General features: G+C 34.9%; 3 protein-coding genes across 4 annotated transcripts; 1 reads left to right on the forward strand and 2 right to left on the reverse strand.

Annotated features, from left to right (window-relative positions):
* Positions 1-668: 668 nt before the first annotated feature.
* Positions 669-5273, reverse strand: LOC147383617 (pyruvate dehydrogenase (acetyl-transferring) kinase, mitochondrial-like). The gene is made up of 6 exons (XM_086429016.1): positions 4923-5273; positions 3440-3698; positions 3102-3282; positions 2693-2840; positions 2368-2581; positions 669-929 (listed from the first exon to the last, which is right to left on the reverse strand). Exons 1-6 carry the CDS (start codon positions 5169-5171, stop codon positions 871-873), a joined length of 1110 nt encoding a protein of 369 aa, XP_086285142.1. The 5' UTR covers positions 5172-5273; the 3' UTR covers positions 669-870.
* Positions 5274-11027: 5754 nt separating this feature from the next.
* LOC147383618 (nuclear envelope-associated protein 2-like) lies at positions 11028-15124 on the forward strand. Of its 2 annotated transcripts, none has more exons than XM_086428078.1 (5): positions 11028-11583; positions 12038-12320; positions 12407-12514; positions 13691-14365; positions 14780-15124. In XM_086428078.1, exons 2-5 carry the CDS (start codon positions 12138-12140, stop codon positions 14954-14956), a joined length of 1143 nt encoding a protein of 380 aa, XP_086284204.1. In that variant the 5' UTR covers positions 11028-11583; positions 12038-12137; the 3' UTR covers positions 14957-15124. The 2 variants fall into 2 exon arrangements, with proteins under 2 accessions (XP_086284204.1, XP_086284205.1); XM_086428079.1 differs by lacking the exon at positions 11028-11583 and having other exon boundaries at positions 11855-12320; positions 13691-14152; positions 14264-14365.
* Positions 15125-15882: 758 nt separating this feature from the next.
* Positions 15883-21629, reverse strand: HASPIN (Protein kinase superfamily protein). Its single transcript, XM_086428077.1, has 15 exons — positions 21477-21629; positions 21271-21391; positions 21084-21161; positions 20370-20466; positions 19606-20192; positions 19188-19311; positions 18623-18732; positions 18179-18290; positions 17585-17677; positions 17433-17494; positions 17220-17350; positions 17071-17141; positions 16937-16989; positions 16395-16461; positions 15883-16250 (listed from the first exon to the last, which is right to left on the reverse strand). The coding sequence occupies exons 1-15, from the start codon at positions 21490-21492 to the stop codon at positions 16125-16127; spliced, it is 1848 nt and encodes a 615-aa protein (XP_086284203.1). The 5' UTR covers positions 21493-21629; the 3' UTR covers positions 15883-16124.
* Positions 21630-22333: the final 704 nt, after the last annotated feature.

The raw sequence follows: 22333 nt of genomic DNA on the forward strand, positions 1-22333 counted from the left end.
TACAAATTATGTTTGTTTGTGAACCACCCATTGGTTGGAACAAGTGTTATAAGTACAAAATGTTGAGATTATAATTTGAGACAAACCTTTGTAATGTTTGGAGTGTGTGTTAATTCTTAATTGGGGTGTGATAAGTAATTTAAGAAAATGGGGGTGTCAATTGCAATTCTCTTTTTTATTTATTTTTCTCTTAATTGGAGTATAATAAGTAAAAATTGAAGTGCCAATAACATCACTCTTTTTATTTTACATTTTTTTAATTTTAAAGTATTTGAATAGTGTTTTAAAATAATAAATAGTGATTTGAAGGTGGAACCCATTAGCCTTTATTTTAGATGCCAATTTGATGGACTTGCTCCAAAGGGATGGCACAGGACATGCATTTCACGTTGTGCTGACTTGGAGGTGTGCAAAGAACCCGAGATGCTTTCACTTGTATTCTATGCACACCTCCACGTCAGCACAGTGTGAAACACAATGTCCTGCACAGTCACTCAAGTATGATTCATTTTCATAAGATGTTGAACAACCCTATCAATTCAACGATACCTCAGTTTCATCTGCAAGCACAAATAACAATGCTCACGAACATGACCCTATGCGCAAACCAGGAATTACAAAAAAAATAAAAATAAAAAATTAATTGCTGGCATGCATGTGTAAATCCATTTGAAGAAAAATGAAAGTTTCCATTTAAATTGATCGAGTATCATCGTGTACTCGGTAAAAAGATCCCCAACTTAGACATAATTTACAAGAATCAGATATGAGATATCCATGGCTTCCTTTAAAATGTCAATATGAACCTTACAATTTTATATTGCCTAACAGTAAGAATAAGATCTCCCATGTGTGCTCATGGGTGTAGAATCATGGAAGGGGTTCTTCCGAATCTCCCAAACGAGACAAATGAAGGTAAGCATCGGTCCCTGTTTAAAAAAAAATCAGAATTACAAACACCTCATTACATTAATAGGAAACAAAGGAAATTAGAGAAGATATTCTAAGTAGCAATGAGGAAATGACAGTCCAATCAAAATATAAATGTATGTCTAATGTATATTTATCTAGAAAATTTCCAATATAAATAATACTATATGCTGATTTCGGCCTTACAGGGGCCATAGGTTGCATACATGGCCCACGACTCATAAATCAGCAGATAGCCTTCCATATGACCCTAAACCTCTGGATTTAGTTTTCCTGACCATGACGAAACTGTCTTTAGTCCCACATTGGACACTCATTGCCTTGTGTCTCTCCTTATAAGCTTCTGGGCCATTCCACTCCTTGCCAATTGGTTTTGAGTTGGACCCCCAAACTTATCATGGTATCAAAGCGGGCATTTCTCTCATCCACGTCACCCAGTTCATATCTCCACATGCTTTGGCCTAGTCTGGCCCACACGTGCAGGGGCGTGTTGAGCTTAGTCCTACATCGGACACTCCTTGCCTTGTCTCTCTCCTTATAAGCTCATGGGCCTCTCCACTCATTGCCAATGGATTTTGAGTTGAACCCCCAAACTCATCAGAAACAATCCTCCCACCACCACCAATTGCTTGAATATCTACAAACCGAGCATTTTTTTTATGGGTTGGGATCAGGAGAAAACGTAATTTTGACAACCTTTGCCTTATATGGGTTTCGAGTTTCAAAATGGGCTGATTTTTTGCAAAGATGATCTCTATGGTGAGGAGCTCATCTTCATCCATTTCTACCATTAATTTGTAAATTAACTTCGATGGGGTTAGAAATTTCAGAATGGGCTGGTTTTTTACAAGGATGTTCTCTTCACCTAATTCCAAAACTTCTAACCCATATAAGACAAAGGTTGTCAAAATAAGGTTGTCTCGTGATCTCAACCCTTTTATTTTATTGAGTTATAGAGTGAGTGAATGTGTTCTTGTGATGTCACACAAAGCACCTAAAGATCTCGTTTATACAATAACATTGGAAAGTGTAGACAATGATAGTGATCTATGCAGAAGAAATGTTAATAGATCCGCCAAATTCCACAACTGCCACATTTAAATTTTGAGTATCCAGATTATCCAAACAAGACTACTATCTGGCTTTCAATATCTGTTTAGTGTTGTAGAAAATGGTAACAAGAAACGGCAAAGGACCAATATCATACCACACAAGGACTTCTCAAGGATAGACAAAATATAAAAAGAACTATTCTTATACACCAAACCATAAAGAAAATACTTTGCATCAAACTACAGCTAATCAAGCATGAAAACCCAAACCCATAGTAATAAATCTCATTCATATGGTACATGTTCATAGGGTAGCCTATTGGAAAGCATAATGTTTTGGATTTAATTCAAGAGTGATGAAAGAGGAGGAAGAAGTTGGACTCACCATAACCTTCCATGGAGATAATTTGTAGATCACCTCCAAAATATCGAGCATAGAGGCGGCTTATTGGAAGCCCATATCCGTATCCAGCCATCGTCACCCCATCAGCTGATCCAATATTCGAGTTTTCATCCAATGGGTTTCTTGCTGTACTATAGAGATAAGTAAATATCTTTGGAAGACCACTTCTTGCTATCCCTCCCCCCTCATCTGAGATCTATAAAGCAAAAAATATAGAAAAAAGAAACCAATTTGTCAACCATAAATGCAACAAATCCTCAGGGACACAAGAAATTCCACCACTCGAATAAAATTATAAAGTGCATACCTTTATTGTAACGTCCTCTATCCCATCGGCAACTATAATTCTAACGGGAGGTGCAACTTCGTCTGAGTCCATAAACCGCTCTTGGACAGCACGTAAAGAGTTCTTCACCAACTCAAAGACCATGAGATGCAAGTGTGTTGGAACGTACCTGTCATGGAAGGCAAACAAGAATAGCATATAACGAAACTGAAGAAAAATATTTTTTCACATATTGAGAATTAACTTGAATTGAAACTTCTATTATGAAGGAACAAAGCATTGAAATTCATTACTAAACAGAAACCTACATTTATATCATCTATTTACGGATTTATCACTTCAAGAACCAAAATAAGGGTGCAAAACGTGGGAAAGGATAGATTTGAATAAACTCAACCATATTGGGTCAAAAAAAAAAAAAAAACCTTACGGGAATGTGAAACTGGGATCACCATAGATATTAATATCAGGTGAGCTTCCATATTCTCGTAAGCAAACAGAACGGGCATCCTCACTGGCATTTCGAGCAACCTCCATGGGAGACATTTTAGTGTGTATGTAACCTACGCAATCAGGTTGTGGATTGGGATCGTGCAACACTACATGCTGCCCTGAATTTCACCCAATTGACAAGGTTTGGTCAGTGGAACTGATTTTAAAAATATGTTCAAAAAACTTCCCTGAGAACATAATTAACCCCAATTAGTGAAAATTTTAAGTAAAGATAGGGAAAAAAAACAAATGGGTGGGGGTGGGGTGGGGATTAACCGATAAGCATCCGAATCCCAATTCTCGACATGTAAAAACGATCAAGAAACCGGTGAATCTCGTCTAGACTCTCTGGAACTATCTTTGGACCCATGTCTTTCTTCAGCTGCTGAACACCTAAAGCCATCATAGGGACCACATTGTTGTGTCTCAGTTTGATCTTCTTAATCATTTCTGTGAAAACCAACTCATCACTTGTATTCTTGATCTCAGGGAAGGATCTAAGATCACGAAAAGAATCCAAATACCAGTCCTGGACCTGAGAATAAATTAAATGAATTACAATCCAAATCCTATAAATCTACCCACCACCAAATTCAGAATTGTGTACATACCTTCAACAATATCGACCAATATACAAAGCAAAATTCAAAATTCCTTAGTGTGTGTCCTAACAGCCTTGAAAGCATAAGAGAGGTTATGGTGATCTCGCATGCATGTTGGAAGCCCAATGCTTTCTTGTGGTATTGGGCTCCAACCTCAAAAAATCCAAACTGTGTGCTGGCGACACGCATCCTGCGCAAAACACACACATGCGCGCATGCCGAGCTTCGGTTTATGTTTGTATTTGTATTTTAATTACCTTGATTTAAAAAGCATTGGTGTCTCTTCAGTTCCTTCTTTGTTTATGTCTTTTCTGAACCAGTGTTATAGAGAGACACGAACTTGGGGTTCGGTAATTGTTTGGACAGCCACTTCTCTTTTATTTAATTTTGTCAATTTGTCGTCTCAAGTACTATAGATTTTTCACTAAATTTACTCGATCAATTGACATTCTATTTTATTATTATATTGCTTGTGAGAGCACTCAATTATGTCAAGGTTTGTTGTAATGTTCCAATAGGAGTACCCCTTTAGAGCGTGGGTGGTTGTATCCATGAGAGCCAACGCCCACACATCTATGGTACTGTAGCAGGGGAAAATCTTCGCTTTGCAAGCTGTACATATAAATAACTATTTATTTCACTCTATCTCCATTACATTCAATCCGAAATCTAAAAGTTCTCTTAATCTTCTTCACTCAATTTTCCTTAGTAATCAGTATTGATTTTCTAACACTCAAAAACTCACATGTCTCATGCAGATTAATGCAGAATCAATAACAAAAAAAGAAAACTCAAAGAATCAAAACCCATTTACACAGTTAGCTCAAAAACACAAATCTACATAAAGAAGAACAACAAAAAAACACCCTAAAAACCAAAACCCAAATATAGAATTCACACAAAACAACAAAAAAAACTAAAACCCATTTACACAATTAGCTCAAAAACACAAATCTACATAAAGAAGAACAACAAAAAAACACCCTAAAAACCAAAACCCAAATGCAGAATTCACACAAAACACCATAAAAACTAAAACCCATTTACACAATTAGCTCAAAAACACAAATCTACATAAAGAAGAACAACAAAGAACACCCTAAAAAACAAAACCCAAATGCAGAATTCACACATAACGCCATAAAAAGACAAAATACCTTCAAAACAGCCGGTTGTTCAGACAATCCAAAAGGAAAACTCTCAAGCTCAATAACCCTTCTTGCAAGCCTTATAGGGAGCTCTTTGTGAAGGAACTTAGCAGCAATTAGCAAGTTTTTATCAGTGCGTCTCGACCCAAACTCCATCATGTGCTTTAAGCTCACTCCTGTCCGTTTCATACAACCCCATCTCTGCAACTCATCAACTAAAGCTTTAGAGAACACATCTGATAACTTCTTAGCCGCCATGGATGAACAGAGAAGCTTAGTGGAAGAAATTTAAGACCAAACATTCATTCAAACAGGGATCAAACAACTTAGGTTACTTGTAACTATTTTTAACTCTCTCTAACCCAAACGTTTTGAGTGTTCAGACTTTGGCGCGTAATAGTAGCTGTTGATGTCTGAGGTGATGACACGTGTAATTTCACAACTGTTCGCACGTGCTATAGTGGTCGGTTATTTCGGATTGGTAGCCCAAGCAGGTAGGGTCGTTGTTGAAAATGGGCCTTGCTTGTCAGCTTTTCTCGGGTCAAATGTAAGAAAACGGTCTCGAATTTGAACGACTTGGATCTGGCTCTTATTCGATCTAAATATTTGGATTAAATCCGATCCGATTATAATTGGATTCGTTTCGGATATAGGTGTACATCACATGTTTAAATAAGAATATAATATAATTTATATGCATGATCGAACCACAGCTAATTTCATAGGTTATAAAAGGTCAAAGCCTTGTTGGATTGGATCCTTGTCATAATCCAAATCCTTTTCTTGTTTATTTATTTTTTATTAATAAACTTGTTTCAATGGAAAGTAACTCAATAATGATTGTGTCCTGTGGAATTTGCACAGGCATTAAGGTTTTTCAGGTCATAGGGTCCAAATCCTTATTTGAAGTCTATAGGTTTTCGTACGCGCGTGGGCTTACTCATGTCTCTCTCTCATATCCATTTAAGTGATAAGAAATATTTCATATAAGAGTAAAAATAATTTCTTCTACATTTTCGATGTGGAACTAAACAAAATTCATCACATTACATATCAATTCTTATATACAATTAAGGATTCTATAAAATCGATTTTTCATGCACTAATTAAAGATTTCTTGCAATTAAATATATAATTTATTTTATTCGTCCCAATATTTTTTCATCAAATTTTCCAACAATATGCGTCCCGTGATCTGCAACCATTCTTTTAAGTTTCCTTTCATGGTGGTGGTAGTGAGTGTTTGAAAATGAATTAATTCAGAATGATTCATGACTAAATTATTCATGTTTGTTCTACAAATGTAGTGTACAACTCCTGAAAATGAATTTTGAGATATAGTTCTTCTACCTTTTCTCATGTTTCTTTAAATGTATCAGTACACCATATTAAATACATTTATAACTTTAGCTGACCTTTTATTAGTTATTAATTTTGATGTTTTATATCTTATTATGGAAACACTCATTAAGATTTTGCTTGGCTTGAGTGAAAGATTGAACTCTCTTTCATTACTTGACACATGCAAGTAAATTGCATTGTCTAGTTTTCTCAAGTTCTCATGTTTCTACTCATTTAAAATTTGTTTTGTGGGTTCAAAACCCTATATCTAATTAAAAACAATCAAAGAAATACAAAGAGATTATAAGACTTTACATGATTCAACCTCGAGGGAGTGGTTCAATAGCAATTTTGGATTGATTAAGCGGTGAGAGTCTGTAGGTTTTGAGTTCGATACCCAATATGAGTAGTAGAAACATGAGAACTTGAGGAAATTGGGGGAGTTAAACATGCCTGGGGGAGGGACCCATATGCCTTGACTCCAAATCTGGCTCTTCTGATCCCCCTAGTCGGATGTAAGTTTTAACACCTCCATCATAAAAAATAAAATAAAATAAATTTACATGATTCAGTTAAACCTACATCCACTGATAAAAGTCGAGAGAGTTTCATACTTTGAGAATGACTAAAATCTTGATTAATATAATCGTGGGTTTCCAAATCCTACAACCAATTTTCTCAAACAAAGTACTTTATTTTCTCTTTTGTTTGGGTATTTGATGAAATGTACCCAAAATACCATATTATCCCCGAATTCTCCCCCTTTTATCTCAAAATTACCCATCCTACCACCTATATCTCATACGACCATACCTTGTACCATAACAAGCCAATCATCTAAAGTCCATAGCTAGAAATCTGTAATGCTTTGATTGTGGGATTGGATAAGCAATATAAAAAAGTTATTATATTTTTTTAATTCACCTAATGTAGGGTGACCTGCTTTTGTGCTAATGACATTGCTTGTATCCCAAAAACAAAACATTAGCCACTTTATATTAAATGGGGCTTTAAATCCCCCCACATGATGATCAGTTCTTTAATAATCTTCGTTATATGCGGGCTTAGAGCAGTGCCAGAATCTGTTAAATTATTAATTCATTGTCGATACAAGTCCAAAAAACTTGTATCGTTCTCAAAAACGCATGAATTACACATTTTGATCTACTCTCGAGTCTTGATTGAACAAATGTGTCAATAAATATGATCAAAATGTTGAAACCATTATGTACCATTTGGGATATTAAGGAGTGTTTGAAATTATTATGTGGGAAACACTTGGAATAGACAACCAACCAAAACAAATTATGATTATGGAACAATATCAATATACGAAGTTTATTTATATCTTGCATATCAAATAGAATTTAATTCCATCTTGATTCGATCTCATTGTTAGTGGATTGGATCTGAATTTTATCGGGTTGGTCCTGGATCAACTTTGTTTGGATCAAATCCATTGAGATGGATCAATTCGAGGGGTAGAATATGGGCGGATTTTATCTGATCCTAAGTGATCCGAATTTATCAACTTTGGACCCTTGGAATAGATCCAAATAAAATTATCGGTTTGATGTCCCTTTACTCGAGTCGGATCCATCCCGATATCTGCCTATATCCGAATGAGATATTACTTTGAAAATTATAGTTTTATGTTTTTGAAAATATATTTTTCAAGTACTTTAATATAATATGAGTTATTGTGTAAAAAAAAATAATAAAATGATAAAATTGAATAGTATACTAATTAGAAAATAAATATAGTGAAAAAATGTTGAACGACTCGGATTTTTATTTTTTATTTTTTATAATCGGGTATCCCTTTAGACAACGGACTATGCTCATATCTAGGCTTTGCCCAATCCATAAACCATGATCTTGTCCAAGGATTAGTCTCGGGGCATGTGCACCAGGTAAGTAAGGGTGCGCCTACGCAAGTGTCCGTAGGAATTAATGCTCATACTAGATATCAAACTCACAACCTATAAACATTAACTGCTTATTAATCCAAATTTCCATTGAACTATACAAAATTATTCGATTTGAATTAAGTAATTCAATCAGGTCAAATCCAAAATAAGAGAAAGTAAAATGATTTAAATATGATTTTAACTGATGGGATTCGACTTAGATTCAAATCCGGATATAAATTTCATGAATATACTTAGATCATTAAACCCTAGTTTTAGAAGGTAATAATGGTCATTTGAATAGATTAGATGTTAGGAAAAGGTGAAGCGTTGGTTGCGGAGGAGACCCAAGAAAGAACGAGAAACTTGGGGAATTAGAAAAGACCTGCCCTTAGGCTCGCATTTTGTCTGTCTCTATCGGTCTTTTAGCGATTCCTTTCTTCTTCAACGTGGGAATGCAAGAAAGGAGACTCACTTCGTGCGTGGATTCCGCATCTAGTCAAAAGGTTGTCTTTTCTACGTCACTTTATTATTCCCATTCATCTCTAAACTTCTATTAGTTTAATAAATAAAGAATTCCATTTTTTTATTCTATCACACATTAATTATATAATTACATAAACGTGTTAGGTATAAGCAATAAATTTAGTTTGATAATCAAGATATACCTAAATTAACCCTAAGGAATTGGCTGATTGGCAATTTTAGATTGATAAACGGTTACTGCCTGTAAGTCATGATTTCGATATCTAATACGAGCATTAATTCCTTAGGGGTCACCTGCGAGGACGCACTCCCACTTATTCGATGCGTGTGATGTGCAGGCATTGCACATGCCCCATGACTAGTCCTTGGACAAGATCATGGTCTATTGATTGGGCAAAGCTCAAATATGGGTTTGGTCCGTTGTCTAGAGGGATACCTGATTATCAAAAAAAAAAATATGCCCAAATTGTACACATTTTTTTTAATCATATGCTTAAATCATATATTTAAAGAAAAATAATATTTTTCACATATTCGTTTATTCATAACTATATGATAATATATTGATCTGGGTCATATTGAATAATCAAATCCGAGATCCAAACCCTATAGTTTCATTCTAGTTTGATTTGGTTATGAAAGTTCACATCCCTAAGTTCGACTTTTGGAGTTGTAATCATAGTTGTAAAACTTGTTAAATTGACTAAAAACTTGGCTAAGTTGATTATATTTGTGAGTATTGCAAGGTGACTTGTCTCTAAAACTCATTTGAACCGACTTTCAGGTCAAGTTAGCAAGTTGAATCAGAAACTTATTTGAATTATGAAGTAATGTCCAAATTTTCAATGGGAAACAAAAGATAAATTTTACTATTAGTTTAGAATATTGAACACTATTTTAAATATTTAATAGATTTAAGTAAAAAAATTCTTTAACTTGCACCAATCAACTTGTAAATCTTGATTCAAGTCAAATTTTATATTTATGATTGTAAATTGTAATAGCCTCGTCCTAGGGCTAATTAGCTTGGTAGGATGTTACAGAAATAGTTCCTCATTCGTAGTGACCATGCGGCACTCTAGTTGTTCCTCTCCATTTAAATCAAGTCAATCTTACCTAAAATGCATGCCAACAGTTCCCTCGATCTAAAGGCATTGGCATGTTCTTACAAGATAAAGATACCACTTATGTTAACTCGTGAAGATTTTACACTCAACAAACCTATTTGAAATTAAATGCATCACTCATGGGCTTAACTCAACCTCACAAAGCTCATGACGTCACATCGTTGGACCTAATTTTTTTTTCCTCTTTACTATTGTTCTAGTTTTCTTCAATAAAATCACACCTCCTTCTATACTTCTATGAATATCCTATATTGAAATATTCATCTCTTACAATCTCATTTCCTTTTTTTCTTATCTAAAATCTTTCCAACGATAATTATTTTATTTAAATCGCATAATCCTTTTTTGTATGTTTTTGGGAGAGATCATGACAAATCTAATCTCATAAGCCACCGATTCCGACAAATTATAAAAAAGGATGAGATACGACAATAATAGATTTTATAGATAGGCGATGATCACCAAAAATTACGATTGAATTTTGGACGATCTAATAACATATCAATTGATGAGATCAAGAGCACTCATTCAAAGAAATCAATTGCATACTCTTTCTTCAAAAGACTATGCGATTGTAGGAAAATGTAAGAAATGCATCATATTATGATGCACGAGATACATTGTATCATTATCGATGTATCTCATAATAAAAGGAAGGTTGAGGTGATAATTAATAATAAAATATTTAGTAATATTTATTAAGATATTTTAAATTAAAAATTATAGATAATTAGTATATCTATATTAGATTAATTTCTAATATCTTGATTGATATAATCTCTATAATTATTCTAATAAGATTCATGTAATATTCATCCAAGAATTTCTCAATAAAATTCAAATTTCTATAATTAAAATGAGAAATCCTAGGTTACTTGAGAAACTTATAAGACCACACAACAACCCATCCCAAAGCTAAATGTAGTTGAGATGGCCAATGGGTTTGTTGTCCATCATTAAGGAGTTGGTCCACCACCATAAAGTTTCATGCCCCCACCCCACTCATTGTAAATTTGGACCATTTATGTCCATTCATTATCATCCTTACGAAATACAAAGACGACTATGAGGGGCAAATATGGTAATAATATGGAACGGAGGGGCAATGGGGGTCAAATGGACGCTAAGCTTCAATCTCAGAAATTGACGGCCCCATAGATGGCCACGTCTACGTCTGATTCAATTTCACTTGAAATTTAGATTTGCCGCGCAGTGGTCAAACCTTGTCCGAACCTCAGCTTCGAAGAATTCGAACCACCTCTCTATAACACCTCTCGTTTCCGAACCTGTATCGTCTCTCTTAGCGTCACCATCACTTCTGTAATACCTCGCTTGAAAACTTGAGATCTTCTCCAGTGGTGCCCTAACTATTTTTAGGTTATTAGGTTCTCGAGTGAGGAGGTTCTCCAAGGAAGTCGAAGAGTTTAAGCGTCTTTCAGGTTTGAAACAATCGAAGACGAGAAATTTATATTTTCTTCAAACTTCAAATCGGGATTTGATTTGTTAAGGAATAAAGAAATGAAGTTGAAGATCGCAGTTTGATTCCTGTAAATTTGTCGATTTTTCAGTATTTTGTGGTGTTTGGGTTCGATCTGTGACGCAGAGCAAGTGTTTTGGCAGCTATTTTCGTCCATTACTCGAATTGTTCCCTATTTCGATTGAGATTTACGAACTACAGAGACGTTTTCACAGCTAAATCGGAGAATAATAGTGAAGAAGCGGAAGAGCCTGGTTTGAATCTCACAGACGTGAAAGAGAAGTCCTGTGGTTACCAATCTTGGAGATCCGAGTAGAAAGATTTGAGTGGTAAAAAATGGATTTTTTTTTTTTTCGATAGTGAGTTCTAAAATTTCCTCTTTTTTTCTCTCTCTGTTTTAATCCGTTTTTTAACAGTAAGAAACACTTTTCTGGTGATATTTGGTATTTCTGCTAGAAAAATACAAAAATGGACATGTGGCTCTGATTCTTTAAAAAAAAAACATATTTTTTTTACTAGTGCCTGTCAAGTGTCACCCAACAAGAAAATTAAAAATTTGTCTCTATCATTCATCTTTTGGGCCCCTGTTTATTAGTTAGAAATCGAGAGACGTTTTTGCTAATTTCCTGAAAAAAATTGTTTTTTCTTGGACATGATTTCAGTATGAAAATGAAAAATAAAACAGATTATCTAATCTGTTTTGATGTTTAATTAGTTCAGAACTTTGTTTTATTTATAAAAAAAAAATCAAAATAAATGCGAGGGATGGTTTCTGACATGCAGATAAGGAGAGCTTTGAATGCATTCTAGTGGATTCCTAAGGGTGAGGACGAAATTGCAGAAGAGTCTTGTTTATTGAATCGGGGATTTCTTTAAGTTATTGATGTCAATCTCGGGAAATTCATCATCTTCTGTGCAAGAATTGGATCCTTTGTTAAAGGATCTAAGTGAAAAGAAGCAAAATTTCAGGCGAAACGTTGTTTCATTGGCGGCTGAGCTGAAGGATGTTCGTAGTCGACTTTCTTCGCAAGAACAATTATTTGCACGAGAAACCCTAACGAGACAGGTACCCGATTGCGACCTTTGTTCGTGAGCTTGTGTTGTCCATTTGGAGATGTTGATTTTGAATTAAGAGGTTTAGGGATTTTGTAGGTAGTGGAGACGCGAGCAAGGAGCATGGAGGAGGAGATAATGGGATTGCAGAAAAGCTTGGACGAGAGGAGTGAGCAGTTACAGTCCTCGGCAACTAATGCCGAACAGGTGAGTTTAATTACAGTTTTCTTGATTTGGAATTTTGTACTTGATAAGATCTTGTATAATTTGACCAATTTACTGAAGCTTTGGCCCTTTGTGATTTTGCTTGTGTTTGATCTAGATTAGTAAAGTTGGCCCTTCACCTCTTAGTTTTAGGTCATTGGTTCTGGTTTTGAACCCCACAAAGCAGTCTTCCAGTGTCGTAGGTTTTGGCTTTTATTACTTGTAATTTATGTGCAAGGACTTATTATTGGGGTCTAGGATGAAAATTGCCAGAGCTTTCTTTTTAGCCCCATCCCCCCTCTCTTTTTTGTGATTTTCTATGTACTTTTATTTGCACAGTAATACATGATTCAACTGAAATGAAAAACATGAAAAAACATAAAAAATTGCAAATCAATCCGGTTGCCAATTTCTGTATGGATTTGTCTAGTATTTTCTCTTTCAGATATAGAAACACTAGAAATTCACAATCTAAACAATTTATGAAGATATGTTAATGGTAATCAGGGTGTATTTGTTCAAACATAGCTCAAACTTCTTTGTTTCAGGTGTTCATGTAAGCTGTTTTTCAATTAACATAAGTATTTATATGCAATTTGTTGTTTTCTAGGCAATTATATTCTTGTATCCAATTTTATTTTTTTACAAGCGGCTCCGTTTTCATCAACTTGGATGCCTTTGATGATGATAGATCTATAATTTTGGTATAATCATTGAAGTAGTAAACCATTGGCCAACCACAGATGATTTTCCAAGATTTACTCAAGCAGACTTAATTTCAAATGTACTTTACAATTTAGATGTCTTCACTCAAACCTTAGCTAATAAAGAGTCTTAATATTGGCTAATGAGTGCATTCTCAGTGATGCTTTTAAGGTTTGGTAATACTTGTCCTTCAGGAATTTCTCCACATCAAAGTCTACCCTTCCATTCCAAATTTTTTTCTTTCAGAATCTTGCTTGCCAATTCTTTAATTAACAAAGAAATAGCTCAATAATTTCATGTTCTGAAATGCTGAATTGGTGAACAATTTTTGTCATACGGATGGTAGGGTTTATTTATTTTTCTTTTTCAGATTACTTGGCCCATGATTCAGAAGTTGAAGTATTGTAAGTTGTCGCTTTTTATCGTACTATAAATTCTTTTCCATGCCGATGACATTGTTTTGTCGAACACCAGTACCTCAAGGAGTTGGATGATGTAAGATTAAAGCTTTCAGCAACTGAAGCTACTGCAAATGAAAATGCCGCTTCAGCTCAATCAGCTCAGCTTCAATGTTTGGTTTTGTTGAAGGAATTAGATATGAAGAACAGTTCACTAAAAGAGCACGAGGATCGTGTTAATAGGCTAGAAGAGCAATTAGATCTTCTACAAAGGGATCTTCAAGCAAGGGAATCTTCTCAGAACCAACTAAAGGATGAAGTTCAAAGAATCGAGTTGGAGATTATGCAAGCAGTTGCCAAAGCTGGATCTAGCAAGGACTGTGAACTGCGGAAAATCTTAGAGGAGGTTTCTCCCAAGAACATCGAGAAGATCAATAAGCATTTGAGTGTGAAGGATATTGAGATAGCCAAACTTAGGGATGAAATCAGGATTATGTCTGCACATTGGAAATTACAAACAAAAGAGTTAGAATCACAGGTATGTCTGTGTTCAGTGTACTCTGTACAATTTTCGCCTTTTATTTTATTTTATTGGATTACTATGGAGCTGTTTGTTTTGGTGAGCTTATTATACCTGTTCATGGAACAGTTAGAGAAACATCGGAGAGCTGATCAGGAGCTAAAGAAGCGGGTATTAAAGTTGGAGTTCTGTCTTCAGGAAGCTCGCTCACAGACAAGGAAGCTGCAAAGGGTATCAAATTTATTCTTTCTCAATTTTATACCTTTTAGCTGAATTTGAGCTAGATGTTCACTGCCCATTATTCATGTTGCAATTGAATGATAAACTTGGATTCATGTCCATTTGTAATCCGACTTATATTTTTTTATATATCCTAGACAATATGATAGATTAGATGGTTAAACTCATTATCAGGGTTGTCAATTTTTAACCAATAATTTGACAGATGGAATGTCAAGGTCATTTTAGGTTTTGTTTTTCCCCATAAATGGGTAGATTGGACTTACGGAATGCTGAGTCCAACCTTTTGTGCCTGTGAGATGTGCCATTGATTGCCCTTATACCAACCCATCCTTAAATATCCCATATGCATGTCTTACTTAGTTCCTTAAGATTGTTGTTTTTATATTTTTTTTTCAATGGCAGATGGGAGAAAGAAGGGACAAAGCTCTAAAAGAATTAAGAGATCAGTTGGCCACAAAGAAACAGGGATGTGGAGGTGTTGGTGGTGATCCCGACAAGCAGAACTTCTGGGAAAGCTCTGGCTTCAAGTTCATGGTTTCCATGTCTATGTTGATCCTGGTGGTATTTTCCAAACGGTAAATTTATCCGATTTATTCAACTATTAGTGTAAAGAAGATTACAAATACAACCTTGTTTAATTAGACGAGAGAAGGTTGGTTTAATGTTTCATGTTTCATGTTTTATACAGAATTCTGTATTAGATAGTAGTTAATGTATATCAGCAGGAACATGTTTTTGCTTTTCTTACATTTTTCACACCTTCCAATTCCCAACAGGCATAGCTGATGTATTGGCAAGTTTCTTTACTGTTATGGCTCCTTTTTTTTTTTTTTTTAATTAAAAAGGGGAAATTACTAAAAAAAGGGTTAAATATTTTAATATTTACAAAAACGAATAAAGTTGCTGGACAGTCTAGGTTGTGAGTTCGAAACTGAGGATCATTTCTTGATTAAAATGCCACACGTGTTGTGTGGGTCAGTGCATGTGGTCATGGATTAGTCCTATCGGTATGACTGGGAAACCTGGGTTGGGCCTGACTTATGGACTGTCCTGATGGACTGGGTCCTGATCCTCTACCAACGGGGACTCTTTCAAAAAAAAATATATTATAAAAAATAAAAAAGAAACACTGGACAGTTAAGTGAGTTACTAAAATGCTGATTGTCCAATGACTTAATTTGTTTATGAATAATTTTGATAAAAAAATGAAATTTTTTTATAAATATTAAAATATTTAACCCATTTTTAATAAATTTCCTAACAAAAAAGGGGTCTCACATCTCCAATTTGGACTTTTTATTATTTGTTAACTTGCATTGATCTTGGACCTTGTGATTCTTGATTAAAAAGCTACTGGGCCTGCTTCATCGTCAATCTCTTCAAATTATATAAAATAAAATTATTAATTATGATTGACGAGGTTTTAAAACCAATGGTCGTGCAATTTGTTGAAAAACCTACAAAACACCTATTGGGACTTATAAAATAATTAATTATCAGGGAATTTGTTGTAAAATTTCTTTCAACAAGAAACAGTTAACAACAAACCAAGGAACTGGTTTTTCATCAAAGCTTAAAATTACAAATTGTAATTTTCAAGGAAACTCTTGTATTATATGTACACTGAATGTATTTTATTGAATAAGTTACGCCATTCGGAGAAATAAAAATCTCATCGTGCACAGCATCTAAGCGTATGTGTACAAAGTATAGGAAGGAAGATCAGTGATGATGTCAGTTGGTGCCTTCACATGGCATGATCGATGAATAAATCACTGAAGAAAGGATCAGATATTGCTTCTTTGGCTGAACCGAAGGTTGTGAGCCGTTTCTTTAGCGAACGCAGATCTCTCTCATTTTTCGAAGTTCGCTTCTGTAGTAACCACATAATTAGTCAGTAACAAGATTCCTTTTATTTTCATCCCAATAATTGTAAGGCAAACAAAATTGAATAGTACACAATTTTTTTTTTTATCAACTTCGATGGAAAAGATAAGTGGCATTGATCTGAACTCACAAATGATTTCTTCAACAGCAAAATATCCACCAGGTATTGCAACCATAACACATTTGTCTTTGGGAAACTGTTTGATCATGAGAATAGAAAGATTCAGAACCCATAAAATCTCACGTGTGACAGAACATAACATACTGTCCCAGATAACGTTATCTTGGAGATAAAATTCTGATTCCTATACGATGTGGTGGAATCGGAATCTTATCTCCAAGATAATGCACTTGAAGATTTACGTTGTCCACCCCCCAACGAAGTTGTAGGAAGCTCAAGTATTTTAGTACTAGTTTATATTTTACTAAGTTAATTTTACGTTATTTGTGAATTTAAAATTCTAGTTTCCTATTCTAAGCAAAGGTATCTTGGTTTAAGTTTTAGGAGTCTGTAAACATGACTGGAACACATAATATCAAGGAGTGGAGAATTTGGCTTTAGTCAACTTGTAGAATCCAGAGAGATTCTAGAGATTTTCTTAATGTGGTGGTGCTTCCCTTTCCTCTTATGAATTTAATAAAAACAGTGGAACAAGGAGTCAACAATCATACCTTCCATCCCAGCATTCTTCGGTTACCTCTTTCATTCTTCGATAAGTATCTGACTGCAACAGAATGTTAAATGTCTGTCAGATGGAATCAAAAAAATTATAATTCAACATCTTTTTCATCTTCCTTTTCCTTACCTGTTTATCCCCTTTAGGACCCTCAAACAGTTCTGGATCAGAAGAGAGATCGAGAAAGAGTATAGCTTCACCTGTGCAAAAAACATCAAGGCGTGTGTTCTGAATCTTTCATCCTGCAAACTTATCATGTGGTATCGATAGATTTTTACCCGTGTTGATTCTGGAAAGAGTAAAATCAATTATTGATACCGAAAGTCCAAATGATTGGGCCAAAATTTTCCTTCCATCAAGAGTGAAGAGTACTGTTGCAATCTCCTTTCGAGTTAAAAGGATATTGCCCCTGTAGAATCATTCCTAGATCAGGATGGAATATTAAGTTACAAACCGTTATAACTAGATAGTTTTAAGGGTTGCATCTATACCAGTGAAGATCTCTGTGTTCAAATTCATAAGCGGTTTCTGCCACAGCTAGGGCAGCTGTAACCTGCAATTTGGAATAGAAGATAAACTAAGCTAGAGATTGAGGATTGGATTAGAAAAAGTGACTGAAATGAGGAAAGGAAGGTACAGTCACCTGAACCAATAAACTCCGTGCTTCGTCAAAATTTAAGAGCACAAAGCTTTCAAGGTCCATGCCACCATGTTCAAGGACAAACACGACATAGCACTGAAGGCAATTTCATCAAATATTTAAGTAAAATCAGGAATATATTCAACTTGTTACATGTTAAATGGCTGAAATAACGGATAATCTAGTCCATGATTTAACTGGTTGAACACTCCTGGTGGATTTGCCATTTAAATATATTTATGTAAATCCCATACTTGTGCATTTACGAGCTCATGGATTCAGTTTTGATTATTAAGATAGAATTGAATGGAGGATAAGGATTTGTGTTGCCAACCCAAATATTTGGAATAAGGCTCTAAAGATAGTGTGAATGATAGGATATGATGAGAACTGTGGTTATTCTAGTGATCATATTAATGAGTTCTGAAAAAAATATTGGGCAAGTTCTTCAGACAAGTTTTTGAGCTCTATGTTCCAGATATTCTAGTGACATAACAGAGAAGCACCTATCTGACTCAGACAAGAGAAATTGATCATTCTCCTTCATATGTTCCTAGTCAAAGTTCAAGTCATATAAACTACATTAGGAAAAAGAACCTGTTTGTCTGGAAATTCCCTTGGGTGGTCATTTTCCGAGCCACGTTTTGCATCCCAATCTTCCCATGCTCTGATCAGGGCAACATCATAGGGTCCTTGGCACACTCGTAAACTACATACAAAAGCATGATATTTTTAGGAGTCAATATTAAATAACTTGCAAACCATTTTATTTTCCTGCTCTGATGGTTCTGATACATGGAAGTTAAGAGTGATGCAGAAGCAACCAAAAATCTCATCACTTATAGCACATTTAAACATAATAATTTGCGACATCCACCGTGTTACAACACATGAAATCATTGAATTTGGTGATTCTCAACCTACCACATCCAGCCTCTTATTTTTACAAAGGGGTACAATCGTCAACTATCATTGTTGAATCACATGAAGATAAGTATTTGCAGAGCGATAAAACTTGGAGAGTGATAGGCTTTAACATACTCTATTGTTTCTATGAAGGTTGTGCACATGTTGTCGACAGGGCCTTCATGTCCTCTTAAATAGTTAAGAGTCCGGGAAAGTAAGACCTCCTCAAGTAATTCTGCTGATCTCTGGAGTAAAGGAACAAGCAAAGTCAAGGAATTAGACAAAGCTCATTAGACTACTAATAATAGTTTCAAATTATCTCCATTGTTTATGAAATGATCCAGATAACAAGAGTTAAAAACTTCAATTTTTTGCAGGATATTGGATGACCCACAAGAAACTAACATTTTTTATTTACTCAGATTTTCACAAGATTTTATACTATATTTTTTTTTTGAAAAGTATAATATATTGCAACGAAGAGAACAAAATACAAGAAGGCCGAGGAATTTTATACTATATTTAATGACTGAAGTAATTAATTATCTAATTTCAAGTATCTATAAGTGTGTCTCCAACATCAATGTGTTTTTACTTGTTCTTGAGTTATCTCAATCAATAAGAAAAAACAAAAATTTATAGCTCAAGAGATTTTCACCTGCCAAAAACCCCAGAAAGGAAATATGACTAGATTACATACCTTTTGAACTTCTCCATTCACTCGTAAATCCCCATCAATTGGAACTATTTTGCAAACAGTAGAACCAGCCTTGAAGGCTTCTCCATAAGTTCCTTCACCAACCTTAACTATACTCCCTGGTTCACTGTTTACAGGATTTTTGAAATTTTCATGAGATCAATGACAAAAGGCCCACATTGAAAATCAACTCTCTTAGATAGGGCCACAAAAAGAAAAATGAAATAATTGGAAACAGTAATAACTAATTTTGTGCCATTAATAACTAATTTTCATATGTACCATAACACAAGGGAAATTATACTAGAAAGAGACAGCTCCAGCAAAAATCATTTTACTGAAACAATTTTAGGTATACAATGATATAAATGGTCAATTTAACATTTCTCCAGATAATAGTAATAGGGTGAAGAAAACTGACCAATATTGGGAAAACAATTCCAGTAGCGTCAATGGAGATGACTGCTTGCAAACTCTTAGCAATGTTGAAAATGGATCTCCTTGATCACCATCCACTGACACAGGCTTTGGTGACAGGGAGAGTCTCCTAATTGCTTCTGATAGATCCACATGACCCTCTTCCCCCATAGTTAAGTCTTCTATATTGCTCGTTTGTGAACATTCAGGCCTTTCAACTAAATCATCATCGACTATACTCAAACTAACTTGGTTTTGTGCAGAAGATACTGTTCGAGAAGCCCTTTTGGGGGTCCTCTTGTTTAAAGATACAGAAGCGACATTGAAACTAGAATCCATGGGCACTACAGGAGTCTCCAATATATTGGACAGTGAGCTTGAAGGCCCACAGCTGTAATTTAGTTCCTTGGAGGCTAACCATTTCCCTAATCTTGTAGAGAAGTATGGTAAAACGAATCGATCATTTTGGATGCCCATGGCCCATGTACCAGAGTTCTTGGGCGAGGGGCTCTCCTCCAACAACTCAAAGGAGTCGACCTCTTGGAAGTATGCCTGCTCCTTTTCAAAGTTTGGTGGATGCACAATCTTTCTCTGAAAACACCAGAAAGGTAAGAATTTAGGCACAAATCAGAGCAAACTGATCTAAATAATTTCAACACCTTAAATACTATAACAAACCAATCAAAAACCTGGACCCATCCTACATCAATTTCGGTAGTAAAACTAATCTTCACACCAGAAAGACCTAAATAGTAAAGGGAGACATACATTGGGGAGAGGATGTTTGGGTTTCTTTTTGGCTTCCTTTTGTTGTAGTTGACGTCGACAATCCACACCTGCAGAAATGGCTATACTTTCCCTCCCTCTGTTGAGCATAAGTGAATTTTCAAATCTATGCATGTGATTCCTTCATTACTACCATAATTGCAAACACACAACACTTGATCCACAATCAAATAAAGCAAATCAAACATTTAGTCTTATTCAACAAATCAAATAGAGTGTAGGTTTACAAGCAAGATATAGGAGATGAAAATGAGGATTAAAACATGACATAGATTACACAATCTAATACCATTATAGAATCTAGGCTACGAGGGACGTAGATCTTGTATGTTAAAGTAGAAAAGGTACTTCATTTATCAACAAATGAGTGAATTATTGACTGATAAAAACCAAATCTCCATGGTTTCTCCTACATGACCAACATAGTCCACCGTGAAAATTGTAGTAATAGATTCACCCAATAGGGAAAACCAACTCAGCATCTACTTCTCTGATTTTAGGTCTCAATGTTGTTAACTAGTTAGTTAAGCTATTAGGGTAAAAAAATGCGTGACATTGATGGGTAAAAGAAACAACTTTTTCCCCAATTTGATTTCAACATTGTTTTGCGGAAGGAACGAAGTGAAAATCACAATGCGGTTGCATTGCAAATGTTTTCAGCTAATTGAGATGGAAATAGAAAGAATTAGGGCAAACCTGGTAGAAAGCGATCGGTTCCAACTAATTCTCTTGTTAGCTGCCAAACTCAACCGATTCTCTATGTCGGGTAAGCTTCTGAAAAGGGGACGGATTTGAAGAACAAAAAAGAGAAATAAAATTGACCCAAATCAAATTAGATCCATAATAAAAGAAAAAACTGAGAAAATATGAATTCTCAATCTACATTTGTGAATCTTTGTCGTTGTTTCTGGCTCTTCTTCTATAAATTACGGCCACTTCTGGATGTAGTTGTTCTTCTTCAGGAGAAGCGATTTCTGACCAGAAATCAACGACGCCATTGTTTCCTGAAATTAGCTTCAAATAAGAAAGAATTAGAATAGATTAAAGATGATAGATGCAGAGAAAAATATTTTTTAGGGTTTCTCTTACTTCTTTGGGAACCCATAAGAGAGAGACGCTGTGTACAATGACAGAGGGCCGTTAGATATGACTGACGGCACACCGTGGTTTATAGAGATTTTGAATTCGATTAGGCGGGAAAATTCAGAGGTGTACTTTACTGTCGTTACGGGGGTGTTAACTTTTTTATATCACCTCCTCATAAAAAAACATTTTACTGGGTATATCCAAAATCGTTGTACTATTTACATTTAACCCCATTAAGTTGAAAACTTCTCCCTGAAATCAACTTTTATCATGTGACGTGGCCCCTCAGTAGGGCCTGTTTGGATACCAGGAGCAGAATTACTGTTCCAAAGAATAGGAGCAGAACTACTCTGTGGAGGAGTTGGAAAATTAATTCTGTGCAAAAAGGGCGTTTGACAATCAACTCTGTGAAGTACTGGTAGAAGTACTTTTGTGCTGGACGTCTATTTGGGAACCATACTGACTTCTCATGACTTCTAGAAAAAAAACAGAATACCCTTATATTATACCAGTTACTGTTTTTTGTTTTTTAGTGTCATAATATGCCTTCAAACTATACTGTTTTGACATTTTAATTATAAATATTAATATAATATAATATTTTTAAATATTAAATATTAATATAATATGTTTAAATCCATTATACTCAAAATTTAAAAAAAAAAAATTGACAGACTGTCTTTTAGTGTCATAATATGCCTTCAAACTATACTGTTTTTGACATTTTAACTATAAATATTAATATAATAAATATTTTAAATTAAAATTAAAAAAATGTCTTGAAGACTTTACATAAATTAAAAAAAAATTGACAAACTGTCTTTTAGTGTCATAATATGCCTTAAAATATATTGTTTTTG

Source organism: Akebia trifoliata, chromosome 16 (genome assembly GCF_017979445.1).
Source record: "Akebia trifoliata isolate Shusen 1 chromosome 16, ASM1797944v1, whole genome shotgun sequence".
Taxonomy (NCBI): domain Eukaryota; kingdom Viridiplantae; phylum Streptophyta; class Magnoliopsida; order Ranunculales; family Lardizabalaceae; genus Akebia; species Akebia trifoliata.